This window comes from Capricornis sumatraensis, chromosome 1 (assembly GCF_032405125.1).
Source record: "Capricornis sumatraensis isolate serow.1 chromosome 1, serow.2, whole genome shotgun sequence".
NCBI lineage: Eukaryota > Metazoa > Chordata > Mammalia > Artiodactyla > Bovidae > Capricornis > Capricornis sumatraensis.
The window spans coordinates 187539367-187561713 of NC_091069.1; the positions used below are offsets into that span (position 1 = coordinate 187539367).

Sequence of the window (22347 nt, forward strand, 5' to 3'; positions counted from 1 at the left end):
CTATTCTCCACAAAGTTTTACACTACTGAGTTCCAGAGAGTGCATGCATGTGGATTTGTTTAGGTATTCGGGATGGGAATCAGACTCTTAATAAATACTTGTTGAACTTGATGGATAATTGGATCCATTATCTACTCAAAGTGAGAAGATATGGGGGAAAGAGGAGCTTTCTTAGGAAAGGTGCAAAAATTACCCATAGGTCCACAAAAGTCCACATTTTTGGTATCCCATCTTCTTCACAGGATGGTAAATAGATGTATCAGTTATGGGGGTAAAAAAAATCTAGAAAAATCAGTGGGTGTGTCTCAGTGGTGGTCAACTTGAAAACTCTGGATGTCCGCTTCTGTCCACCTCAATGGGCTGGGTAAGGCCCAGGGCACACAAAGAGAAAAAACACTCAGTGTTTGTTGCTGGTTGAACCCCAGACTGTAGTGGGACTGCAGTCATTTCAAGAAGGAGTGACAAGACTAGGGGTCGTGGGAAGTCTGAACTCCAGCCAATAAGTTTTTTTCCAGAGCCTCTGACGGGAGGCAAAGTGTCCAGTCCTGGGTGGGGGTGCGGCAGAGGCTAAGGCTATTTGAGTTATGAGGCAAGGAGGAAAAGACTCACCACCCCATCCTCTTCCTCCTCTAGCTCCTCATCCTCCTGAGAACACCCATCTGTATCTGGTTTCCTCCCAGCCCAGAGAGGGTGCAGGTGGGCTGGGTCCTGCCTGGGCTCTGTAGGAGGCTGGGGCCTGACCTGCTGCTCCTCAGACTCACATCATCTGAGGTGGAGCTAGGACATCTGGGGAGTGATGCTGATACCACGCTCCAAAGCTGTTGCCATAGCCACCGGTGGGCAGGACCCCTGCCTTGGGTAGATCCCAGAAGGCTGGAAGAGGTGAACAGGGAGACAGGGAGGGGGACCTCCCAGAGAAGGCCCCTTCCTGTCCCCCAGAGTTCTGCTTCAGGAGCTTCTTATACTTGGAGCGTTTGTTCTGAAACCAGATCTTTACCTGCGTCTGGGTGAGGCCGAGCTGCGCGGCCAGCTGGGCCCTCTCGGGCAGCGCCAGGTACTGCGTGTGCTGGAAACGCTGGTTCAGGTGTTGCAGCTGCAGACTCGAGTAGATGGTCCTCGGCTTCCGGAGCTTCTTGGTCGAGGCCTGTGGGCGCCGCTCCGGGGGCTCCGGGGACAGCGGCGGCTTCTCCGAGTCTGTCTCCCGCTCTTGATGAGCCGGCTGAGATGGCGCGGTGGATAGCTGGCAGGGCAGGTAGGAGTCTCCGGGGATCGCCGGCCCGCTGTAGGGATAGGGCAGAAGGTGGCCATACGGCCCAGAATAGGGCAAATCGGGGGCGGCTGCGGTTACGGGGGACAGGCCAAGCTGGTAGGCAGCCACTACCGATGGCACGGGGGCGATGTCCGGGAAGACGGCTTTGGAGGCGTCCGGGCCAGGGAGGGGGCAGGGCAAAGAGGTCATTGCGGCCGGGGCCGGGGCCCGAGGGCCTAGGCCATGGCCGGGCAAGGAGTCCGCTCCCTCCGCCAACTCTCTTTTCCGAGCCTCCCTTCCCATGTTTCTTAATGCAGAGACAAGTACAAACATAAAGTCTTATCTTACACTTTCCTTCCTATAAAAAGCAGCATATTACATGTACTGCCTCTAGTGTTTTGCACTTGACAATATATCCTAGTTCAGGTTTTTTCCATGTGTTTATGCAAACATTCTAGTTTTTTACTAAAATAGGATCATACTTTTGTAACTTTCCTTTTTCATTTAGGAATTTTTTTTAAGTAAATGTATTCTACAGCATGGTTTTTAAGGGCTATGACATCAGGAAAAAGCTCTTGGATACTAACGTGGCTGTTTTTTGCCTCCCATCCCAGGTGGTGCTAGGGGTAAGGAACCCACCTGCCAGTGCAGGAAACAAAAGAGACCAGGTTCCATCCCTGGGTTGGGAAGATCGCCTGGACGAGGCCATGGCAACCTATTCCAGTAGTCTTGCCTGGAGAATCCCGAGAACGGAGGAGCCTGGTGGGCTCCAGTCCATGGGGTCGCAAAGAGTCAGACACAACTGAAACAACTTAGCATGCACGCACAGGATAATCTCTGGAATAATAGGGAAGAATGCTCTGGCTCCTGTAGTCAAGAGGCTTATGGGTGAGTTCTGACTCAACCAGTTACCAGCTGTGTGCACACAGGTAACACTGAGGGTATGAGCATCAATGAATATTTATGCCTTTCACCCACAATACTGTCAGTCTAGCCTCTAACCCAGGACTGTTCAGTTCAGTTCAGTCGCTCAGTCGTGTCCAACTCTTTGTGACCCCATGCACCGCAGCACGCCAGGCCTCCCTGTCCACCAACTCCTGGAGTCTACCCAAACCCATGTCCATCGAGTCAGTGATGCCATCCAACCATCTCATCCTCTGTCATCCCCTTCTCCTCCTGCCCTCAATCCCTCCCAGCATCAGGGTCTTTTCAAATGAGTCAGCTCTTCGCATCAGGTGGCCAAAGTATTGGAGTTTCAGCTTTAACATCATTCCTTCCAATAAACACCCAGGACTGATCTCCTTTAGGATGGACTGGTTGGATCTCCTTGCAGTCCAAGGGCCTCTCAAGAGTCTTCTCCAACACCACAGTTCAAAAGCATCAATTCTTTGGTGCTCAGCTTTCTTTATAGTCCAACTCTCACATCCATACATGACCACTGGAAAAACCATAGCCTTGACTAGACGGACCTTTGTTGGCAAAATAATGTCCCTGCTTTTTAATATGCTGTTTAGGTTGGTCATAACTTTCCTTCCAAGGAGTAAGCGTCTTTTAAAGATTAAATGAGGCAATAGTTAGGAAAAGACCATTCAATACAAGACAACAAAATGTTAAAATATTGACACCATACACACACACATGCACACACACACACACCCATGCATGCATAAATATCAGCATTTTAACAGGGAACTCTTTTCATTGCTATTTTATGGTTTCTCAAAAACATTTTTTGCAAAATGTAAGGTTTCTAAAAACATTTTTCTCTTTATATATCTAATGTGTATGCAATATAGAGAAATTAGGAAGAAAAAGGAGAAAATTGAAATAATCTAAAATTTATAAAAAATCTTCCAAATTTTTCATATAAACATTCATGAATGTATGTGTACACACACAAACACAAACATAATTTACAAAACTGGGCTCATATTGTTTAGTTTGCTTTTCTAATCTCCTATCCCTATTCAGTAATATATTATGAGTACTGTTTCATATTCACAAATATAATGTTATTGTTATTAATCATGATATAAAGTTCTATTGTACTAATGAATATACCACGCTTTGTCTAAACAATCCACCATGGTTGGAAATTTAGATTCTTTTGAGATTTGTATTATTAAATATGATGCTATATATAGGTTTCTACTCATAGGTCAAGACCCAGACCAAATATCCCTTGCTCTCTGGAGACTTCTCCAACCCCTCAAGAAAGAATAAGTCTTTTTTTTTTTTTTTTTAAGAATAAGTCTTTTTTATGGCCCAGAGCATCTGTCCCATTCCATTTGTAATTATCCATATACCTTTCTATCTTATCTCTTTCTCAGCAATGTAGATTCCTTGGAGTTTAAAACTTCGTTGTATTATTTCCAGCTAAGCCCACAAGATGCCTAACATGAAGAAGGTGTCATCACTGAAAGTTTATTGAATGGATCACTAGTACCATGTGCTTAGTACAATAACAAATAAACAATTAAAGTTACATTATTAGAAAGCAGGACTCTTATCTTAGGAAAAGCCTTGGTCAGCAATCTGTTTAAGGGAAGGTTCAGCTGTCCTGGCCCACAGGACTGGCCAGCTTTTCCCACGTGCATACTTTGTCATTCTTTCTCTTGATCGTGACTATTGAAGCCCTATGCTCCTAAGTGTCTTGGCTCACTTAGGCAGTCAGGGAATACCATGGGCTCACCAGGGCCTAACACTTTTATAATTAGGGGAACTTTTTAAAAGAAAAATAAACAAAATCATGAATATGGAATAGTTATAAAAATTATGTTTATTTTGACCATGGAATGAAATCACAAGTTACAAATCTTAAGAGCCGAACAACATCACAAAATCCATACCTGTCTGACACATTTCTCTAATTTTTTAAAAAAATTTAAGTTATTTTGAGAAAAACATACATTAATCTGAAATTGAGTACACAAGAACAATTCAAATACATTTTAAATGGCTACAGTCTGGAGCAGGAAATATGCATGATCAGCCTGTAGCATGTTGTTATGCCAGAAAGTAAAGACATACTAAAAAAAAAAAAGGATGTTTATCTGTCAGAGGGACACAGGAGCTAACCAGAAAAGCTACCAATGGCCAAAGCTGGAACACTTTGAGCAACAAAAATAAAGAAGTATTGGATTATATGGGACTTCCCTGGCAGTACAGTGGTTAAGACTGTGCTTCCAATGCAGGGGCATGGGTTCAATCTCTGGTTGGGGAACTAAGTAAGATCCCACACGTCTTGTGGCATGGCCAAAAAAAGTAAAAAAAAAAAAAAAAAAAAAAAAATTAAACTAAACATATTGTGTTATAACCCAAAGTATAAATATCCAGAGTCCATACTGATATAAATAAATGATTGAATAAGTAGTAAGGAAGGGAAGGGGAAGGGAAGGAAAAAAAGGAGGTGGGAGGGAGAAAGGAAGGCAGGAAGGAGAGAAAAATCTTCTAAGTCGAAGAATTCCAAATAATTTATGTAGTTATCACTCCCTCAAGCAAGGTTACCTAACTCCCCATCCCTTAAGGGTGGGCTCCTGATAGTAATTCCCTTCCAAAGAGTACAGTAGGAAAGGGAAGTGTTAAGAGGACAGACTGCTACGGCCAGACGATTAAGGTGAGCGTCAGCAGTGATGAGCAGTGTTGACAGCACACACCCTACATACGACGTGAGGAGAACAGCACTTTTCCTCTGTGGTCTTTGTCCCCCAAACTCATAACCCCAGTCTAACCATGAGAGAAACAACTAATTCCAATAGAGGGGGCTCCTAGAAGAGCTGGCCAGTACTCCTCAAGGTACTGGTCAAAGTCTCCAAAAGAACGAGAATTCGAGAAATTGTCACAACCACAGACAGTGTTAAGGATACATGACAACTAATGTAATGTGGTGTCCTGGTTGGGATCCTGAAACAGAAAAAGGCGTTAGGTCAGAACTAAGGAAATCTGAATACAGTATGAACTTTAGTTAATGATAATGTAGCAATATCGGTTCACGAATTATAGCAAATATATAAGAAATTAATAGAAGGGGAAAATTGGGTACAGGGTATGTGGGAAACTCTGTACTGTCTTAACAACTTTTCTGTAAATTCAAAACTGTTCTAAAAAGTAAAGTCTAGTAGGAAAAATGGCTCTAGTGTTCTGCTCCTTAGTTCTAGTGTTGAACTCCATAAATGTATAATTAAATTATTTCTCTTAATGAATATGTGTTGGAATTTTATCATGAGGATACTTGTTCTTAGGCCATCTTGCTGCATCAGGAGAAATTTTCCCTGTTCTTTTGTGTGGCAACCCACTCCAATATTCTTGCCTGGAAAATTCCATGGACAGAAGAACCTGGGGGGTTACAGTCCATGGGGTCACAAAGAGTAGGCACAACTGACCACAGCACACTTGTCTAAAACAACCAGACTTGGCCAGTATATGACAAGCTTCCATATCCTACCTGGAAGTATATATTTAAAAATTAACAGATAAAAATGAGGCCCAGTAAATTGGCTCTCATCTCCCCAACCATCAGTGGCATCCAACAGACTGCCCAGGACTCCAAGTAAGAGTAAGTCTAATTATTCTTTCAACAAATATTTGTGTTGCTAGGGGATACAGTGGTAAACAAGAGAAACAAGACCTCTGCCTTCAGTAAGCAATGGTCCGAAACACTTGCCTGGTTCTCAATCCTGGATGGACTTTAGACTCACCTGGGGAGACTTTTTTTTTTTTTTAATATCAATCCCTTGGCTCTCTCCAGCCTCTATGATGGTGTGACCCAGGAGTATGTATGCTTTAAAAGCTCCCCAAGAGATTCTAAAATATAATCAGGATGGAGAAACGTTTACTAAATGATCTAAGAACAACCTGCTCTAAAATGAGTACCCTGTGATCTTAGTCATTACGGCAAAGGAGAAAAGGGTTGGAGTCCAGACACTGGGGAGCGTGCCCTCCCCCTGAGGGAGTCTCAGGGGTAAAGGAGCAGGGATGCAGAGGTTCCTCAGCTGAAAGCAAGGCTGGCGCTGACAGAAGTGGGGGCGAGGGGAGGCGCCGAGAAGCAGCCCTGCGTAGCAGCCCACGCACTTGCTCCTTTTAGAACAAATCAGCTCTTCTCAGACATATGTACTGAAGAAGCCTCCTCCTGGAATTTTCCAGACAGAGCTGAGGACTACTCCCAGCATAAAAGCATCAAGCCTAGATTTTTGGCTTATCTTGGTACAAAGAATCTCAAGACTGGAAGGTCCTTAAAGGGGTGCTATTCTCCCCCCTACCCCACCCCGCCCCGACATGCACGCACCTCAATACTGATAGTGCCACAGGCTATTAAGTTTCACAGTGAGTTTTCGTTGCAGGTCCTAACAGACCATGTAGTTATTTGATCTTCCTTTTGGCATGTTTGCAGCTGTAACCAAGTACTCTGTTAAAGGAAACGCCGAGAAAAACATGTCTGAGGGGTAAAGAAAGGGAAGAACAAAGACCTGGTGGCCTAGGCTTGACCGATTTCACACCCCGTTGTAACCTTATAGGGAGGGTGTGACTCGCCCCACTTTACAGAAGAGGAAGCTGTGCCTTAAAGAGTCAGATGTCTTCTCCAGGGTCATTTAGCAAGGACAAGCTAGGATTTACTTCATCTCACAACTTTATGAGGGAAGTATTATCATCTCTGTTTTCAGATGGGGAAACGGAGGCAGGAGGCTGGTGGGCAGCAGCATTAACCATTCACATTGGTCTTCTACTCCCAGGTCAGTGCTCTGAGGTGTCAGGCCACCTGTTGATCTGGGAGGCACTGCGCTTCCTACCTGGCCCACACCAGGCAAGATTCGGGAGAACTCTGTGCACCATCTTTGCAATTTTTCTGTAAAATCATTCCAAAATAAATGAATTTTAAAACAGAAAATACTCAATATTGTTACTCTCAAACTCTTTGCATGCAATAAACAAGATAAAATTATATTTTAAGTATTAGTTTTTTTTATTTTTACACATTTTAAATACCTATTTCTATATATATTTTATAATATGCATAATATCCCAATACATATCTGAGTTGTATTAGTTTATTGGAGTTGCTGTAACAAAGCACCACAAACTGCATAGCCTAAAACAACAGAAATTTATTGTCTGTTCTGCATGCTAGAGGTGTGAAGTCAAGGTGTGGGCAGAGGCATGCTCTCTCTAACATCTCTAATGCATGTGTGCTTAGTTGCTCAGTTGCATCCAGCTCTTTGCAACCCTATGGACTGTAATCTACCATGCTCCTCTGTCTGGGATTCTCCAAGCAAGAATATTGGAGTTGGAGGAGAGGGGGATCTTCCCTTGCAGCCCAGTGGCAAAGTCTCTGAGCTTCAAAAAAAAAAAATGTCTCTGAGCTTCTACTGTGGTGGGCATGGGTTTGATTCCTGGTAGGGGAACTATTCCTCATGGCACATGGTGTGGTCCAAAAAAAAAAAAAAACTGGGGACTTCCCTGGTGGTCCAGTGGTTAAGACTCTGGGCTGCCATGGCAGGGGGTATAAGGTCGAGTCCTGGTTGGGGAACCAAGTTCCTGCAATGCAGTGCAATGTAACCCAAAATAATTAAAAACTGCAGGTGGGTTCTTTACCCTCTGAGTCACCAGGGAAGCCCTTTAAAGGCTCTAGGGGAGAACCCATTTTGTGACTTTGGTGTCTTCTGGTGTCTGGTCTTTGGCATTCTTTGGCTTCTAAACACATCTCTCCAATCTCTGCTTCCTTTGTCACATGGTCTTTTCCCTGCGTGTCTCTGTGTCCATCTTTTCTTATAAGGACACCACTTATACTAGATTATGGGCCCACCTGACTCCAACATGAGCTTATCTTATATTTTAACAGTATATGCAACAACCTTATCTCCAAATAAGTTCAAATTCTGAAATTCCAGGAAAGACGTGAATTTTGGGGGACACTAGCCAATCCAGTATAATCTGCCCTCTGGCCCCCTAAAATTCATATCTGTCGCATGTACAAAATATATTCACCTGATCCCAACACCCCCCAAAGTCATTCCAGCATCAACTCTAAGTCCAAAATCTCATCTAAACATCATCAATTCAAAAATGTCATCATCTAAATCATTTACGACTATGGATATTGTACCTCCTGGAGCAAAATTCCTCTCTAATCTGTGAACCCATGAAACCAGAAAACAAGTATGTCCTTCCAAAACACAATGGTGGGACAGGACAGGCCTGGTATGGATAGTTCCAGTCCAAAAAGGAGAAAGAGGAAGGGGAAAAAGCGGCTCACGGGTCCCAAGCAAGTCTGAAACCCAATGCACAAGTCTAAGTAATGGTCTATGTTTACTAACCTAGTTTTGCTATTTTTATATTTGTTTAAAATTTTCCAAAATTAAAAAAAATATAAAAGGAAAAATAGCTTCTTTTCTCCCTACTATTAAAAAGTGCAGGCTTATTGCAGGAAAAAAATACAAGCGAACAAACAATCTGCAACCCAGAAGTAACCCACTGTTCACGTCTGGTACATTTCTGCATATACATCAAACTTGTTTTGCATATTTTTCCCTTTTCTGCATTATATCTGCGCTATACATATGAGGAAAGGAAAATGATATATGTTATACATAGGCTGTAACTACTTTGGCCACGCAGTCTGTGTCCATGCCGCAAATTTCCTAGCCATTGTTACAAATAGCCTTGTTGGAAGAGGTGGTTGTCATTTCAGCTGAAATCCAGCCAGCAGCCAAGGATCACCAATAACGAGATTTGTTGGAGCAGGGGAAGATTTCTAATAATAGAATGAAAAGTTACCTTTTTCAGATCAAAGTCCTAGGTTTTTTAAGCTTTCAGAACAATGACTTGCATTTTTTCTTTTCTCCTCTGGCTATGAGGAAGGCTCTGAAGAAATTAAGCTCTGAAATACATCAGCACAAAATATTGTGGAGGGAAAGGATCACAGATATAATTTTTTGAGCTAAGGTATCCATAGCTGTCAGAATCTATAGGTTTATTTATTTTGTTTTCAAGTATTGACCAAACTTCTAGGACTTTGCATCAATTCTGGGGGGGATATTACATCAACAAATAAATGTGGATGGAAAAGAAACTTTCCTACTATGACTAGAGACAAACTAGGATTGAATTAAACTGGTTAATAATACAATATTGAAAATTACTCAAAACACCTCATAAAATTCCATCATCATATTTGTATCTCCAAACACTCAATAAATTCCCTTTACTGATTAGGATTTGGTAATAATGTTGAAGTTCAACTATTTAATAAAATGTTCTACTTTAAAAATAAATTTTTTAAGTAATAAAAATTTTACTTTAAAAATAAATAAAATCATAGTTAAACATAACAATCCCAGCAATCTAGCATCCATCACCTCCCCTTCCATCAGACCATGCATCTTTCACCCACGACTGTTTTTATTAACTGGGATTCTGTGCACCTCTGTGTAACTTTATGAAATATGTTTTGGCTTAGAGCACAGAAAATCCATTTAGACCTTAATAGTCTAGCTGCAAGTTATGTGATTCATTCACAAGAGTAACAACAGTGTGCTGTGATTTTTTTCCAGCGTTTTCCCCTTAATTTTATTGGCTAATAAAATCCAAACACTGGAACTTTTTGCCCAGAAAGTGATGCCAAAGGAAAGCAGCTCCCCAACCAGACCCCCAGGGACTCACCATGTAGGACCTGAGTCTTGGGTAAGGCCCCAAGGAAAAGAGGAAAACCTGAACTCCAACTTATAGGCCTCCGCACTGGGTCAGCCAGAGGTCTCCTGCTGGCTTCCTGATTGAAGGAGAAAGACTCGGGACTCCCTCTAGTTCCAGAAATTCAAAAGGACAGTATCACTCCAGAGCATTCCCTCACTTAATTCCTTCACTCAAGCATTCGTTTTCTTCCAAACCTCAACAAGCAATTTTGAGCAAATATCATACAATAAATCCTATGTAAGGTGTTGGGGGTATAGAAAGGAACTGATGGATCAACAGAAGAGTGACATATAAGCCAGTAATTTCAGGAGAGCTCGATAGGCACAAGAATGAAATGGAAACAAAGTACATGGAAGCCTGGGGTAAATTTGGCACAAGCTCGGTTAAACTAAGATTTAAAAAGGAAAACAGCTGGCCAGTGTAACCATTTGTAAAAATAATTCTCCAAGAGCTATCATTTACACCGTATAAAAATGGATAAAATACATATAAGAACATCACCTCAACCCCATTAGACAAATAATACCAGACCAAAGTAGGGTAATTAACACAATAACAAAAAAAGTAAATAAACAGGAGTTTTAAAAGATCCTTTAATGGTCTTCAAAGATACAAAAATCAAAACAATAAAAAGAAAAATGAATAAAATCCAATTCACAGAAGTCTACAGAAAATTTGAAATTTCACTTAATCCAGTAGCAACATAAATGTATGCAAACCTCTAGGAAAACAGTGGGCAATATGACACAAGTCAAAATAATAATTATATTTTAAGGGACTTTCCTGGTGGTCCAGTGGTTAAGACTCTATGCTTCCAGTAAAGGGGGTTTGGGGTTCCCTGATCAGGGAACTAAGATTCCGCAGGCTGTGTGGTGTGCCCTCCCCCAAAATATCATATTTTTAAAACCAAGCTTCTCAATTCCACAGAATTTATCCTGAGAAAATAATTGTAATGAAGGAAAAAAGCTGTATGTATAAAGATGTTTGCCACTGTTACTTCTATTGTTATTACATATTACTGTCACTGTTATTTACATTAGGGATAAACTGGATATAACATAGATACCTAATATAAGAGGAATGTTTTAGTAGAGTACAAAAAATAATTATAAAGGCTCTGTCATAACATGAGAAATGGTTTTCTTCTTAATATAAAATTTAATAAAAGAAAAACACAACATTGTACATAATAACAAATATAACTCTAGCCTCCAGACCCAGCTAGGACTCCAGCATTAAAAACCCTCAACTGGGAGGGAGGCCCAAGAGGGAAAGGATATATGAATACACACAGCTGGCTCACTTCATTGTACAGCAGGAACTAAGGCAACGCTGTAAAACAATTACACCTCAATACAAATTTTTTAAAATTAAAAAAATAAAGAAGTCACAATGGAAAAACCCTCAGCTAAAACAGGTTTCGAAATGGTTTAGGGAACATTCAGACAGATAATTTCATAGTCAGAATTAATGCACCCTTCTCTTTTAGGTTTCTTTCTTCCTTAGCCACCTCCCACTCTTGTCATCCCCTGCTTGATTTATTCCATTTTAAGATTCTTTTTACCTCTCCATCTCCCTCCCTTTGAGGGAAAAAACTATAGCCTATATATCCTATGTTTTTGTAACCACCTACCCCTTCACCAGCTGCCAACAAATTCAATAAAGTCATGATTATCTAATTTACTTAACAATGTACAAATATGTATGAGGGAGAATGCAGAGAAATGACAATCATTTTGTTAGGCCGGTAGAACTGAGCATTAAAATTTTTCTTTTGTGTTTTGTTTTACAATTATTATTTTTTTTAGATAGAATCCCAATTACCTGGGCAAGGTTTCACTGTGCTATCAGAAATCAGCCTCTAGACATTTCTATCCCACATGAGCAGGCAAGCTTATCTGGAAAAATAAATTGATAAACAATCCAAGACATTTTTGGAAAAAAAATTAAGGAATTGGGCCTATTTCTGTAGAGATGATAACTTCCTTTAAAGCTACAATTATTATGGAACTGATAAAGAAGTCAACAATCTGGGTTCTCTGAGTGTGACTGGTTGTATCTTCACTGGAATAGGTCTGACTTTCAGACACACACAGAGCACATATGTCTAAGTGTGCAGTAGGGCGGGACACCCACACACTTCACTGTGAGCCTTGGTGAGGTTGAAGGGCCCACACTTGGCAGGGTAGCATAGAACCACCTTGGACAGGACTCAAGTTCACAGAGAAGCATCATTTATTTCCTTTTTCTTCTTGTCAGTAATTCTCCAAAACACTGCAGTTTCATGATACAGCTTTTAAAGGAATTAAACTTGAATAGCACAAAATTGTATAATTATGTTAAAATTCAATTGCAATTATTAACAGATCCAAGTCTGCTACATCATTATTAGGTAATAATGATGATGTTGATAATAATGATAGCTAACATCCATAGTCTGGTGACCAAGTGCCAAATACAGTGCCAAACAATTGGGAAGATAATTTGGCCTACCAGACCGATTGTTCATATGTGCCACTATTTAACATAAAAAAAATTCTAGGAGGACCTTCCCTGGTGGTCCAGTGACTAAGACTCCACACTCCCAGTGCACAGAGCATGGGTTCAATACCTGGTCAGGGAACCAGATCCCACGTGTTGCAATTAGGAGTTTGCATGATGCAACTGAAAGATTCCCGCATGCTGCAACGAAGACCTGGCACAGCCAAATAAATAAATAAAAATAAGTAAAAAATTCTAGGAAATTCAGGTTAGCCACAATGTGGAGGCACATGAGTCATATTTAGCTCCCAGAATATGTATTGGATGCTTAGAGAGGTGCCCACATCCCCAGAAGGCAACAGTGGGAAGGAGCTGAATTTCTGAGGTTTCATTTAGACAAGGCGTGCACTTTCCAGCTCACCATACTCTCTATGGTTCCCTACTGAGCTGCCATCAAGCCTCCTTCTTTCATTTCCATAGCTTGCCTGCTGTGCATTTCTGTTTCCCGTCCCTCCATCTAGACATCATGACAGCAAGTCAGCGTTGGCCACTAAATGGTACAATGCCTATCGGCAGACAGAAAACTGAAACAGGCAGTAGCAATTGTATCACCCGATTGTTTTTCCAAACTCTTTAGAGCAGTGAAGTATTGCTTCTAACAAAGTCTTACAAAAAGACCTGATGTCTAAACAGGAGCTGTTCTGGCCGAGAGTGGGGAAAACCCCAAGAAGTACCCAACGTGCTTGGCTCCTTCTCCTCTGTACCCCTGGGAGACTTCTTGACACTTTAGGAAAGCTGGCTACAGTCCAGTTTCCTCATTACAAAGCAGAGGGTACATAGAAGTGAAGCCACCTGGTCCTCAGTCACACAGTTAGTGGTTGAGAATCCAGGTCTCTGTTAAATGCCTCGGTATTTGGCAGTTTCTTCCATTAAAAAGGTGGTGAATTTGTAGACAGTCAATGAAGATTAAATAACTACTACCCATCTGCTTCTTTTATCAAGCCCTCTTGTTACTCCATGCTACACACCAGTGGTTACATGTATTAGCAGTTTTAAACTAAATAGTCAAGCATAGAATCATGAAAGCACAGGGTCTTAGAGCTGAAACACTAAAGGTGTTTTTTCATCCCACCCCCTCATCTTATAGACCAGGGAAATGAGGAGTTGCTTGAAACCAGTTCTTGTTCTTAAGCGTTCCAAGTTACCATCCTGTTCAATATGTCCAGGACTGTTACAACTTGACTTGGTAAAAGCCAGAACTTTCTATTTTTAAACAGTTTCTCTATGAAAATCATGAAGTTAAGATATAAGTTAAAGTTGTGATTTCTTTCTTTCTCTTTGTGAATTTTCTTCCATCTTTGAAACATACTCTCCCAGCTGGGCATGCAAATATCTCTTTACTCCAAAAAGTTCATTTACAAACTTATGCAAAGATTGTTTCAGACTGAACTTTTCCAAGAGAATTCAAGTCCACAGTCTGTAGTCAAAGGGCTTTTATTTTTAAATTTCCAATTCACCACATTGTAGGCCAGTAATTTTAAAATACAATAAATTCAATTAATAGACAAGTGAAATTTTTAAAAGACTAACAAAATGCAATTTTTTTATGATTAGATGCCAAACCAAGGGAAGACCAAACATAAAATTACTGTATCAAATTTCCATAACAATTTCTAGATGCATACTTTCTTTCCTATACTCACTCCATCATGAACCTGTTACAAATATTTCATGGAGCAATTTTGGAGCTACTTTAAGAAGATCCAGGTAAAGCACCACCCTGGTGGTTGGTCCAGATATAGGGCATGTCAGTAACACTGCTCATCTGAACCAGGTCCTGCTTCCCATCTTTTAACCCCAGCCCCAGCCATTTTGAGGATGTGATTGTGGTCCTCAAGGGTCTGGATCATGGTCTCCATACAGCTCCAGGGGAAAGACAAGTACAAGCTTCTTTGCACCACCTGAGAAAGGGCAGGGTTCAGATCATGGCAGGCTTGCAAAAGGGACTGTGTTGTGTTGTGCTAAGTCTCTTCAGTCGTGTCCAACTCTTTGTGACACTGTGGACTGTAGCCCACCAGGCTCCTCTGCCCGTGGGATTCTCCAGGCAAGAATACTAGAGTGGGTTGCCATGCCCTCCTTCAGGAGATCTCCTTGACCCAGGGATCAAACCCGCATCTCTTATGTCTCCTGCAATGGCAGGTGAGTTCTTTACCACTAGCACCACTTGGGAATCCTGCAAAATAGTTTTAAGTAGCATATAATTTGGAGACTTCATCAAAAGTAACAGGAATTATTAACACACTTGAGTCATATTTGGGTGTAAGAAAGATAGTTTTGCCTGCAATGTGGAACATGGTTTAAAGGGAAACAAGATCAATTAGGAGGCTTCTGCAATTGTTTTGGATAGAGATGATATGACCTGAACTCAGTATCTATAGCAGTAGTGCTTCAGGAGTGATTTAGAGGACTTGGTTATTGATTAAATGTAGGTGATGAAGGGCAAGTAAAACTGAGCAGTACCCCATGGGGCCTTGGGGAGGGGAAATCCCTCCACCACATCCTCTGCTTTAGCTTAACAGTATCTGATATACATTTCCTGAGTTGTTTTACAGCTTCAAAAACCCCCACCAAAAGAAAGACAGTAACTGTTTGATGACCATGAGCACAAACACTCAAGCCTATAGGGACCTGAGGATTGATAATGTTAACCCCTGTGACACTACCCTGTTACCTCACCATCAGCCAATCAGATACTTACGCACAAGTGATCACAGAGCCCTCTCTCGTCTGGCCTTTAAAACTGCTTTGCTAAAACCAGTTGGAGAGTTTTGAGCATTTTGAGCACTAGCCACCCTGGACTTCTTTCTTGGTGCCCTGCAATAAACACTGCATTTTACTTCACTACATAGTGGGGTCGGTAGATTGGCTTGACTGCATACAAGAGAGTGGACCCAAGTGTGGTTCAGTAACAGGGAGAGGTCAACAAGACACTAAGGCTTTGGCTTGAATGACATGATGGCTGGTGGTGCTATTCACCAAGATGAAGAGCCCAGAAGGAAGAGAGTGTTGAAAACACTGAATTTAGCTCTGGACCCCCTATCTGGGAGCTCTTCTAACCTGCTCTGGCTCATGGTGGTCACTAAACTGGAATGCCCTATTCTTATATTCAGTCATCAAATCCCAAACATCAAAAAGTTTTGTGATCATAAAAGAGCTTATTAAGACCATTGAAGCAACATGGGAAACATTTATTAAGTACTGTTAGGTAAAGTAATAAAAATGCAAATTAAAGCAACCTAAAGTCCTTCCTCTATTAAACTGGTAAAAAATTTTTTTAAATTAAAAGGCCCAAAGCTGCCAAAGATGTGGGAAAACTGGCATCCTCACACATTGCTGGTGGCAGTGTAAATTGGTACAAATCTTTTGAAAGAAATTTGGCAAAATGTATTAAGAACCATAAAAGAGTTTGTATCCTGTGACCCTGTAATTCCACTTCTGGAAATTTATTCTAAGGAAATAACTCAAAATGTGGGCGAAAGTACTTCATACCCAGAGATGTTTATCATAGAAGAAATTGAAAACAACCCAAGTGTCTAATAATAGGAGATTGGTTAGATAAGTTATGACAAATTTATCTGGCCTCTTATACATAATGAAGATGAATATAATGAAAAGTATATATATGTATAATATATCTGCTATTGTGCTAAGTCACTTCAGTCATGTCCGACTCTTTGTGACCCTATGGACTATAGCCTGCCAGGCTCCTCTGTCCATGGAATTCTCCAGGCAAGAATACTGGAACGGGTTGCCATGCCTTCCTCCAGGGGATCTTCCCAACTCAGGCACTGAAGCTACATCTCCTGCATCTCTGGCATTGCAGATGGATTCTTTACCGCTGAGTCACCGGGGAAGCCCTTATCTGCTCTCCACCCAGTAAGTTCATTTGTGCTATTTTTTAGATTCCACATAAATGATATCATATAACATCTGTCTTTCTCTGTCTGACTTACTTCTCTTAGTATAATAATCTCTATGTCCATCCATGTTGCTGCAAATGGCATTCTTTCTTTCTTTTTATGGCTGAGTAGTATTCCATTATATATACACACACACACCACATTTTCTTTTTCCATTCAACTGTTTATAGACTCATAGCTTCATTCTATGTCTTGGCTACTGTAAATAATGTTGCTGTGAACATTGGGGTGCATGTATCTTTTCAAATTAGAGCTTTTGTCTTTTCCAGTGATAACTTTTTTGGAGTTGACCATTTAAAGCAAGTTACATCAGTGCTCCATGCTTTGGCTCAAGCTGTTCCTCTGCCCAGATTGTCCTTCAACCTCTATCCTATTTAGATCTCTATACATTCAAAACTCTCATCTTTCTAAGTTCAGCTCAAATGCCATCATCTTCTCTATCACTATCTCTCTCTGCCTCTCACCCTCTTTCCCACCCCACCAATAAACCTTCAGTCCTGAATGCTCATGGTGGCTTGAGGCTGTGTTGTTTAGACTCACTGTCTTTGCGTGTCGAAATCCTGTACATTCTTTAACGTTCAGTCCAGTATCACCTCCTTTAAGAAGCCTACCCTGATGCTCCCAGACCGGGCTGAGCATACCATCAAGCTTCTGTCTTGTCTTGAAATTATGTATGTGTCTTATCTGTGAGAACCCCCATGGCAGAATCACACTCACTTGTGTGTCCCCAGAGTCAAACACAGGGTCTGCCACATACTAGGGATCACTTCCAGGAGCTTAACTGGGCTGGAGTAGTTGCCAGTTGGGACACTGTCTTGGAGACATGTTCTCAGGGAGCAGTAACCCAGAGTAAACGAGAAGGCATTTCCCCAGCACACTGCACTGCTCTGGAGATTAGGACAGGCAGAGCCCATGAGCCTGACACAGCCAAAAACTCAGCGTGCTTCTCTGGCTTCTCCTTGGCATCGTGGGAATGTGTCTCATCAGCTTTCATAAATCCAAGTAACAGAGTATAAGCCGAACAAGGCACTAGGTGAGGGTGGGGGAGACATAGACAAGGTCTGGTCCAGTTTCAAGGCACTGCAGAGGCACCCATGAACAAGTGCAGTACACTGTCCCATGGAGCAGAGAGGAGGTGGTGTCTGCTCTGCTTGGAGAAGCTGAGACAGGCTTTGTAGAAGGAGCCATCCTTGAAGTGAGTCTTGGAGCCTGCAGAGGAGTCCAGGTGAAGGTGGGAACTAGGATTGAGCCATCCAGGCAGAAGGACCAGCCTGGGGAAAAGCTCAAAGGTGGGAAGGTACTGTACTTGGCAAGTCAGTGGATAACCACATGTCTACCTAGCTGTTGTCTGAGGCTCTGTGGAGGATGAAGGATGAGATGAGGTCAGGGGATAGTTTGGGGTCTGCTTGGAGGTGGGGGTACGGGGGAGCTTGAGCACTCACCTAAAAGTGAAGCTTTTGTTTAATAAGCACTGGGGAGCCTTGAATGTTTTTAAGCAGAGGAATAAAAACTGGCGGCTGTGTTTAGGGTGAACAAGAGGGACAAGGAGGTGGATTAGAAAGTATCGCTGTTGCTGGTAAGGCTGATGAGGACCAGGACAGGGGCTGAGCTAGAGAAGGAGAGGAAGGAATGGCTTAAGAGATGTTGTGTTGTGGGGGTGGAATCACAAGGAGCCAAGCCCGCTCAGCATCCTGAATCCTTCCAGTTCCTTTCCACACACCTACCCCCTCAGCCCCCGGCTCCCAGCTCCCCAGCATCCTTCTTCCCTCCTTGGCTGTTACATTCTAAGGCAAGGAGATTCCAAATGCTGACTACATCTTCCTTGGCCCATGTCAGCTTTTGGCAAATAAGCTGGTGTCGCGTTCCCCAGAAAGCTTTTCTCGAACTTCATAAAGTTAGCAAAGAGGAGAAGTGTTAACAGTATGATCTGTTGAGTCTCAATTTCTAATCCCAGCCCTAACACTAACCCAGCTTTTCACTCCCTGAAGTTGTGCCAAGATGAAAAGAGAAGGTCTGTGCCAGACACGAGTGATTTCAGCTGAACAAGCACTTGGAGGGTCACAGAGAGCTGCTGTGCTCACAAAATGCTCTTGCTTCAGAATGGGCTTTGGGCGGCCGATGGTGGTGCATCTGGGCGATGTGGTCAAAAGGAGCATGGAAAGTATTTTTCTTTGGTAAATAAATATTCCAGTGTTGATGCTGAATTAAATCAGAAGCTGCAAGGAGACAGGTGCCTCTCCTTTATTTAAAAAAAAAAATTGTGGCGAGAAAGAGAAGGGATGATTTTGGACAGCCTTCTTCTAGTTAGAGACAAAAACAATTTAGCCCCAACAGCTGGAGAAAAGTCAAGGTTTGGGAGAAAAACATTGCACATTCTTGTGTGTCTAATCCTTTAAAAACTCTGTTGCATTTAATTCCCACAATCATCCAATATGGCTGAAGATATTATGCCCATTTCACAGATGAGGCATCTGAAGTTCATAAAGATGAAGGCATGTGCCCAAGGGAATATATAATCAAATGTCATTATAATGAAGTAAAGGCTGTACAGAAATATTCTTACCTTGGGAAACATGAGGTAAAAATGTTGTCAACTCCCTTACATTTGCATAGGGCTGAGAGTTTGCAAAGCACACTCACATATGTTATTCTTACATCATACTCAGAAAGGCCCTAGGTGGAGGACAGTAATATCCCCCTTGTAGAGAAGGGGGAACCGAGAGTCAGGGAGAAGAAGGGGTTTGATGGCTGGAAACTGGGACTTGAACACAGAACTGAGTCCAGACTTTGCTCTTTTTCTATAGAGGGTGGTTCTGAAAAAGCCAGGGGGGTTGCTAAGAGAGAGAAGGGCTTTCCTGGGAGAGAGAGGACCAGGGGAAAAGCCCCCAAGGGGAATTTAGGGTGTATCATAGAAGCACAAGCTGGAATCAAGATTGCCAGGAGAAATATCAATAACCTCAGATATGCAGACGACACCACCCTTATGGCAGAAAGTGAAGAACTAAAAAGCCTCTTGATGAAAGTGAAAGAGGAGAGTGAAAAAGCTGGCTTGAAACTCAACATTCAAAAAACTAAGATCATGGCATCCAGTCCCATCACTTCATGGCAAATAGATGGGAAAGCAATGGAAACAGTGAGAGACTTTATTTTCTTGGGCTCCAAAATCACTGCAGATGGTGACTGCAGCCATGAAATTAAAGTAGGCTTGCTCCTTGGAAGAGAAGCTACGACCAACCTAGACAGCGTATTAAAAAGCAGAGATATTACTTTGCCAACAAAGGTTCATCTAGTCAAAGCTATGGTTTTCCCATTAGTCATGTATGGATGTGAGAGCTGGACCTTAAAGAAAGCTGAGCACTGAAGAATTGATGGTTTTGAACTGTGGTGTTGAAGACTCTTGAGAGTCCCTTGGACTGCAAGGAGATCAGACCAGTAAATCCTAAAGGAAATTAGTCCTGAATATTCTTTGGAAGGACTGATGCTGAAGTTGAGGCTCCAATACTTTAGCATCTTATGCAAAGAACTGATTCATTGGGAAAGACCCTGATGCTGGGAAAGATTGAAGGCAGGAGGAGAAGGGGATGACAGAGGACGAGATGGTTGGATGGTATCACCAACTCGATGGATGTGAGTTTGAGCAAATTCCGGGAGTTGGTGATGGATAGGGAGGCCTGGCGTGCTGCAGTCCATGAGGTCGCAAAGAGTCGGACACAACTGAGCGAGTGAACTGAACTGATAGAAATTCTAAGATCCATGGAGCCGAGTTACACAGGCAGGGGCACTGTGGTCGTGTGTCAGACCTGGAGCCACATGGCCAGGATTTGAACCCAGATTCTGCCATTTAGCCCCCTGTCTGTGTCTCTGTCTCCTCACCTGTAAATGAGGCGACGCTAGTGATGGGAACTGTGTCACCCTCCAAGAGAATGCTGTGAAAGCAAGCGTGGGAGAAGCACTTAGAAGCGGCCCTGAGGCGTATGCGGCCACAAGGAAGCTTCGCCATTCTGTTATGGCTAGGATTGCTGCTACTACTACTTCTGCCAGCAGAGTCCTGGAGATAAAGCTGGGCTGAAGACGGAGGGCTTAGGATCTCAGTGTGCAAAGTTTGAACCTTGTATTTTCATGCAGCTACAATAAAGTACCAAAGACTGAGTGGCTTATAAACAACAGAAATCTATTTCTCCCCATTCCGGAAGCTGGAAGTCTGAGATTGGCATGCCCATGGGGTCAGCTTCAGCTGAGAGCCCTCTTCTGGGTTGCAGACTGCTGACTTCTCGTTGTGTCTTCACACGACAGAAATAGGGCAAAAGAGCTTTTGGGGGTCTCTCTTATAAAGGCACTAATCCCTTTCCTGAGTGTTCCACCCTCATGACCAATCACTTCCCAAAGGCCCTAACCTCCTAATAATATCACATTGGGGGCTAGAGTTTCCACATATGAATTTGAGGGTGTAGGAGACATTCATCCCTTTGCAGACCTGAAGGAGCAAAAGTAATTGGAGGCCCATTGTGGTTAAAACAGGATAAAATTGTTATTTTATGAAAATTAGTCTGGTAGGAGTGTGCAGACCTTCCTAACACTTCTCCCCACCTGGACTTGGACTCGTGGAGGCATTCCCTAGCAGCTTGTACCTCCTCCATCAACACACTCACCCTCAGGCACTGTAATTGCCTGACAATTGCAACTGGACCGTATTTGTCTTACTCACTGGTATATCTTGTGTCCAATACATTACCTGGCACTTCATGAGTGCTCAATAAATATACTTTTGATGAATGAATAATAAATGGATATGGGATGATAGTCTGAAGAGGAAAGAGTCTATAAAGAAACCAGCCAAGGAGCAGATGCAAGAGTCAGATATAAGATGCTGACTCGGGATGGAGGCAGAAAGAGTAAAAAGAAGTAAGAAATGCAAGAGGCATGGGGGAGAAAAGACTGATTGATAGGATTTTGTGAATGAGACTATGGGAGTTCCGGGGAAAGGAAGGGTCAATGTTGACTCCATTCCAGGGTTCCTGGTCACTGGCAATGGCCCTTTTAAAAACGGGAAAAAAGAAGGAGAAATTAGCTTGTAAGAGAAGATTTAGCAGTGACTTTGCCCTTGCTGAGCTTCACAAAAGTTGCTGGTGAGGAAAATGGTGTAATAGGGGGCACTATGAGATTCACAGGGTCACAAAGAGTTGGACACGACTGAGCGACTGAACTGAACTGGCTGATGCTTTTGAACTGTGGTATTGAAGAAGACTCCTGAGAGTCCCTTGGACTGCAAGGAGATCCAACTAATCCATTCTGAAGGATATCAGCCCTGGGATTTCTTTGGAAGGAATAATGCTAAAGCTGAAACTCCAATACTTTGGCCACCTCATGCGAAGAGTTGACTCATTGGAAAAGACCCAGATGCTGGGAGGGATTGGGGGCAGGAGGAGAAGGGGACGACAGAGGATGAGATGGCTGAATGGCATCACCGACTTGATGGATATGAATTTGAGTGAACTCCGGGAGTTGGTGACGGACAGGGAGGCCTGGCGTGCTGCGATTCATGGAGTCACAAAGAGTTGGACACGACTGAGCGACTAAACTGAACTGATGGGGTAAAAAGTACTGGCTGGAATTGGGGATTTGGGAAGAACAAGTTTGGTGACCTTCAGTGAGTGCTTCTTCCCTGGGAAAGGAGCAAGCACCAGGAGGCAGGTGGGACTGACAGGCAGGGGTGCTTAGACCAGAGAGGAAGCAGGTAGATGGCAATAACCCCCTTGGATGTAACAGTGTTCCCCGGCTGTCAGCTTTGCCTCAGGCAGCCCCATCCACTTCATGGAGCTGGCTTTACAGGCAACACTTGCCCCTACCCAGCCTTCCCTGGTGGCTCAGTGGCAAAGAATCTGCCTACAATGCAGGATCTGCAGGAGACATGGGTTCAATCCCTGGGTCAGGAAGATCCCCTGGAGGAGGACA

At 42.7% G+C, this 22347-nt stretch overlaps 1 protein-coding gene across 1 annotated transcript; it reads right to left on the reverse strand.

Moving 5' to 3' along the window:
- Window positions 1-757: 757 nt before the first annotated feature.
- On the reverse strand, window positions 758-1459 carry LOC138093039 (homeobox protein DLX-4-like). Its single transcript, XM_068989130.1, has one exon. The coding sequence runs from the start codon at window positions 1457-1459 to the stop codon at window positions 758-760; it is 702 nt and encodes a 233-aa protein (XP_068845231.1).
- Window positions 1460-22347: the final 20888 nt, after the last annotated feature.

Excerpts from the sequence above, each read along its gene's own strand:
- LOC138093039 (XM_068989130.1), bottom strand. The coding sequence starts at position 1,459 with ATGACCTCTTTGCCCTGCCCCCTCCCTGGCCCGGACGCCTCCAAAGCC.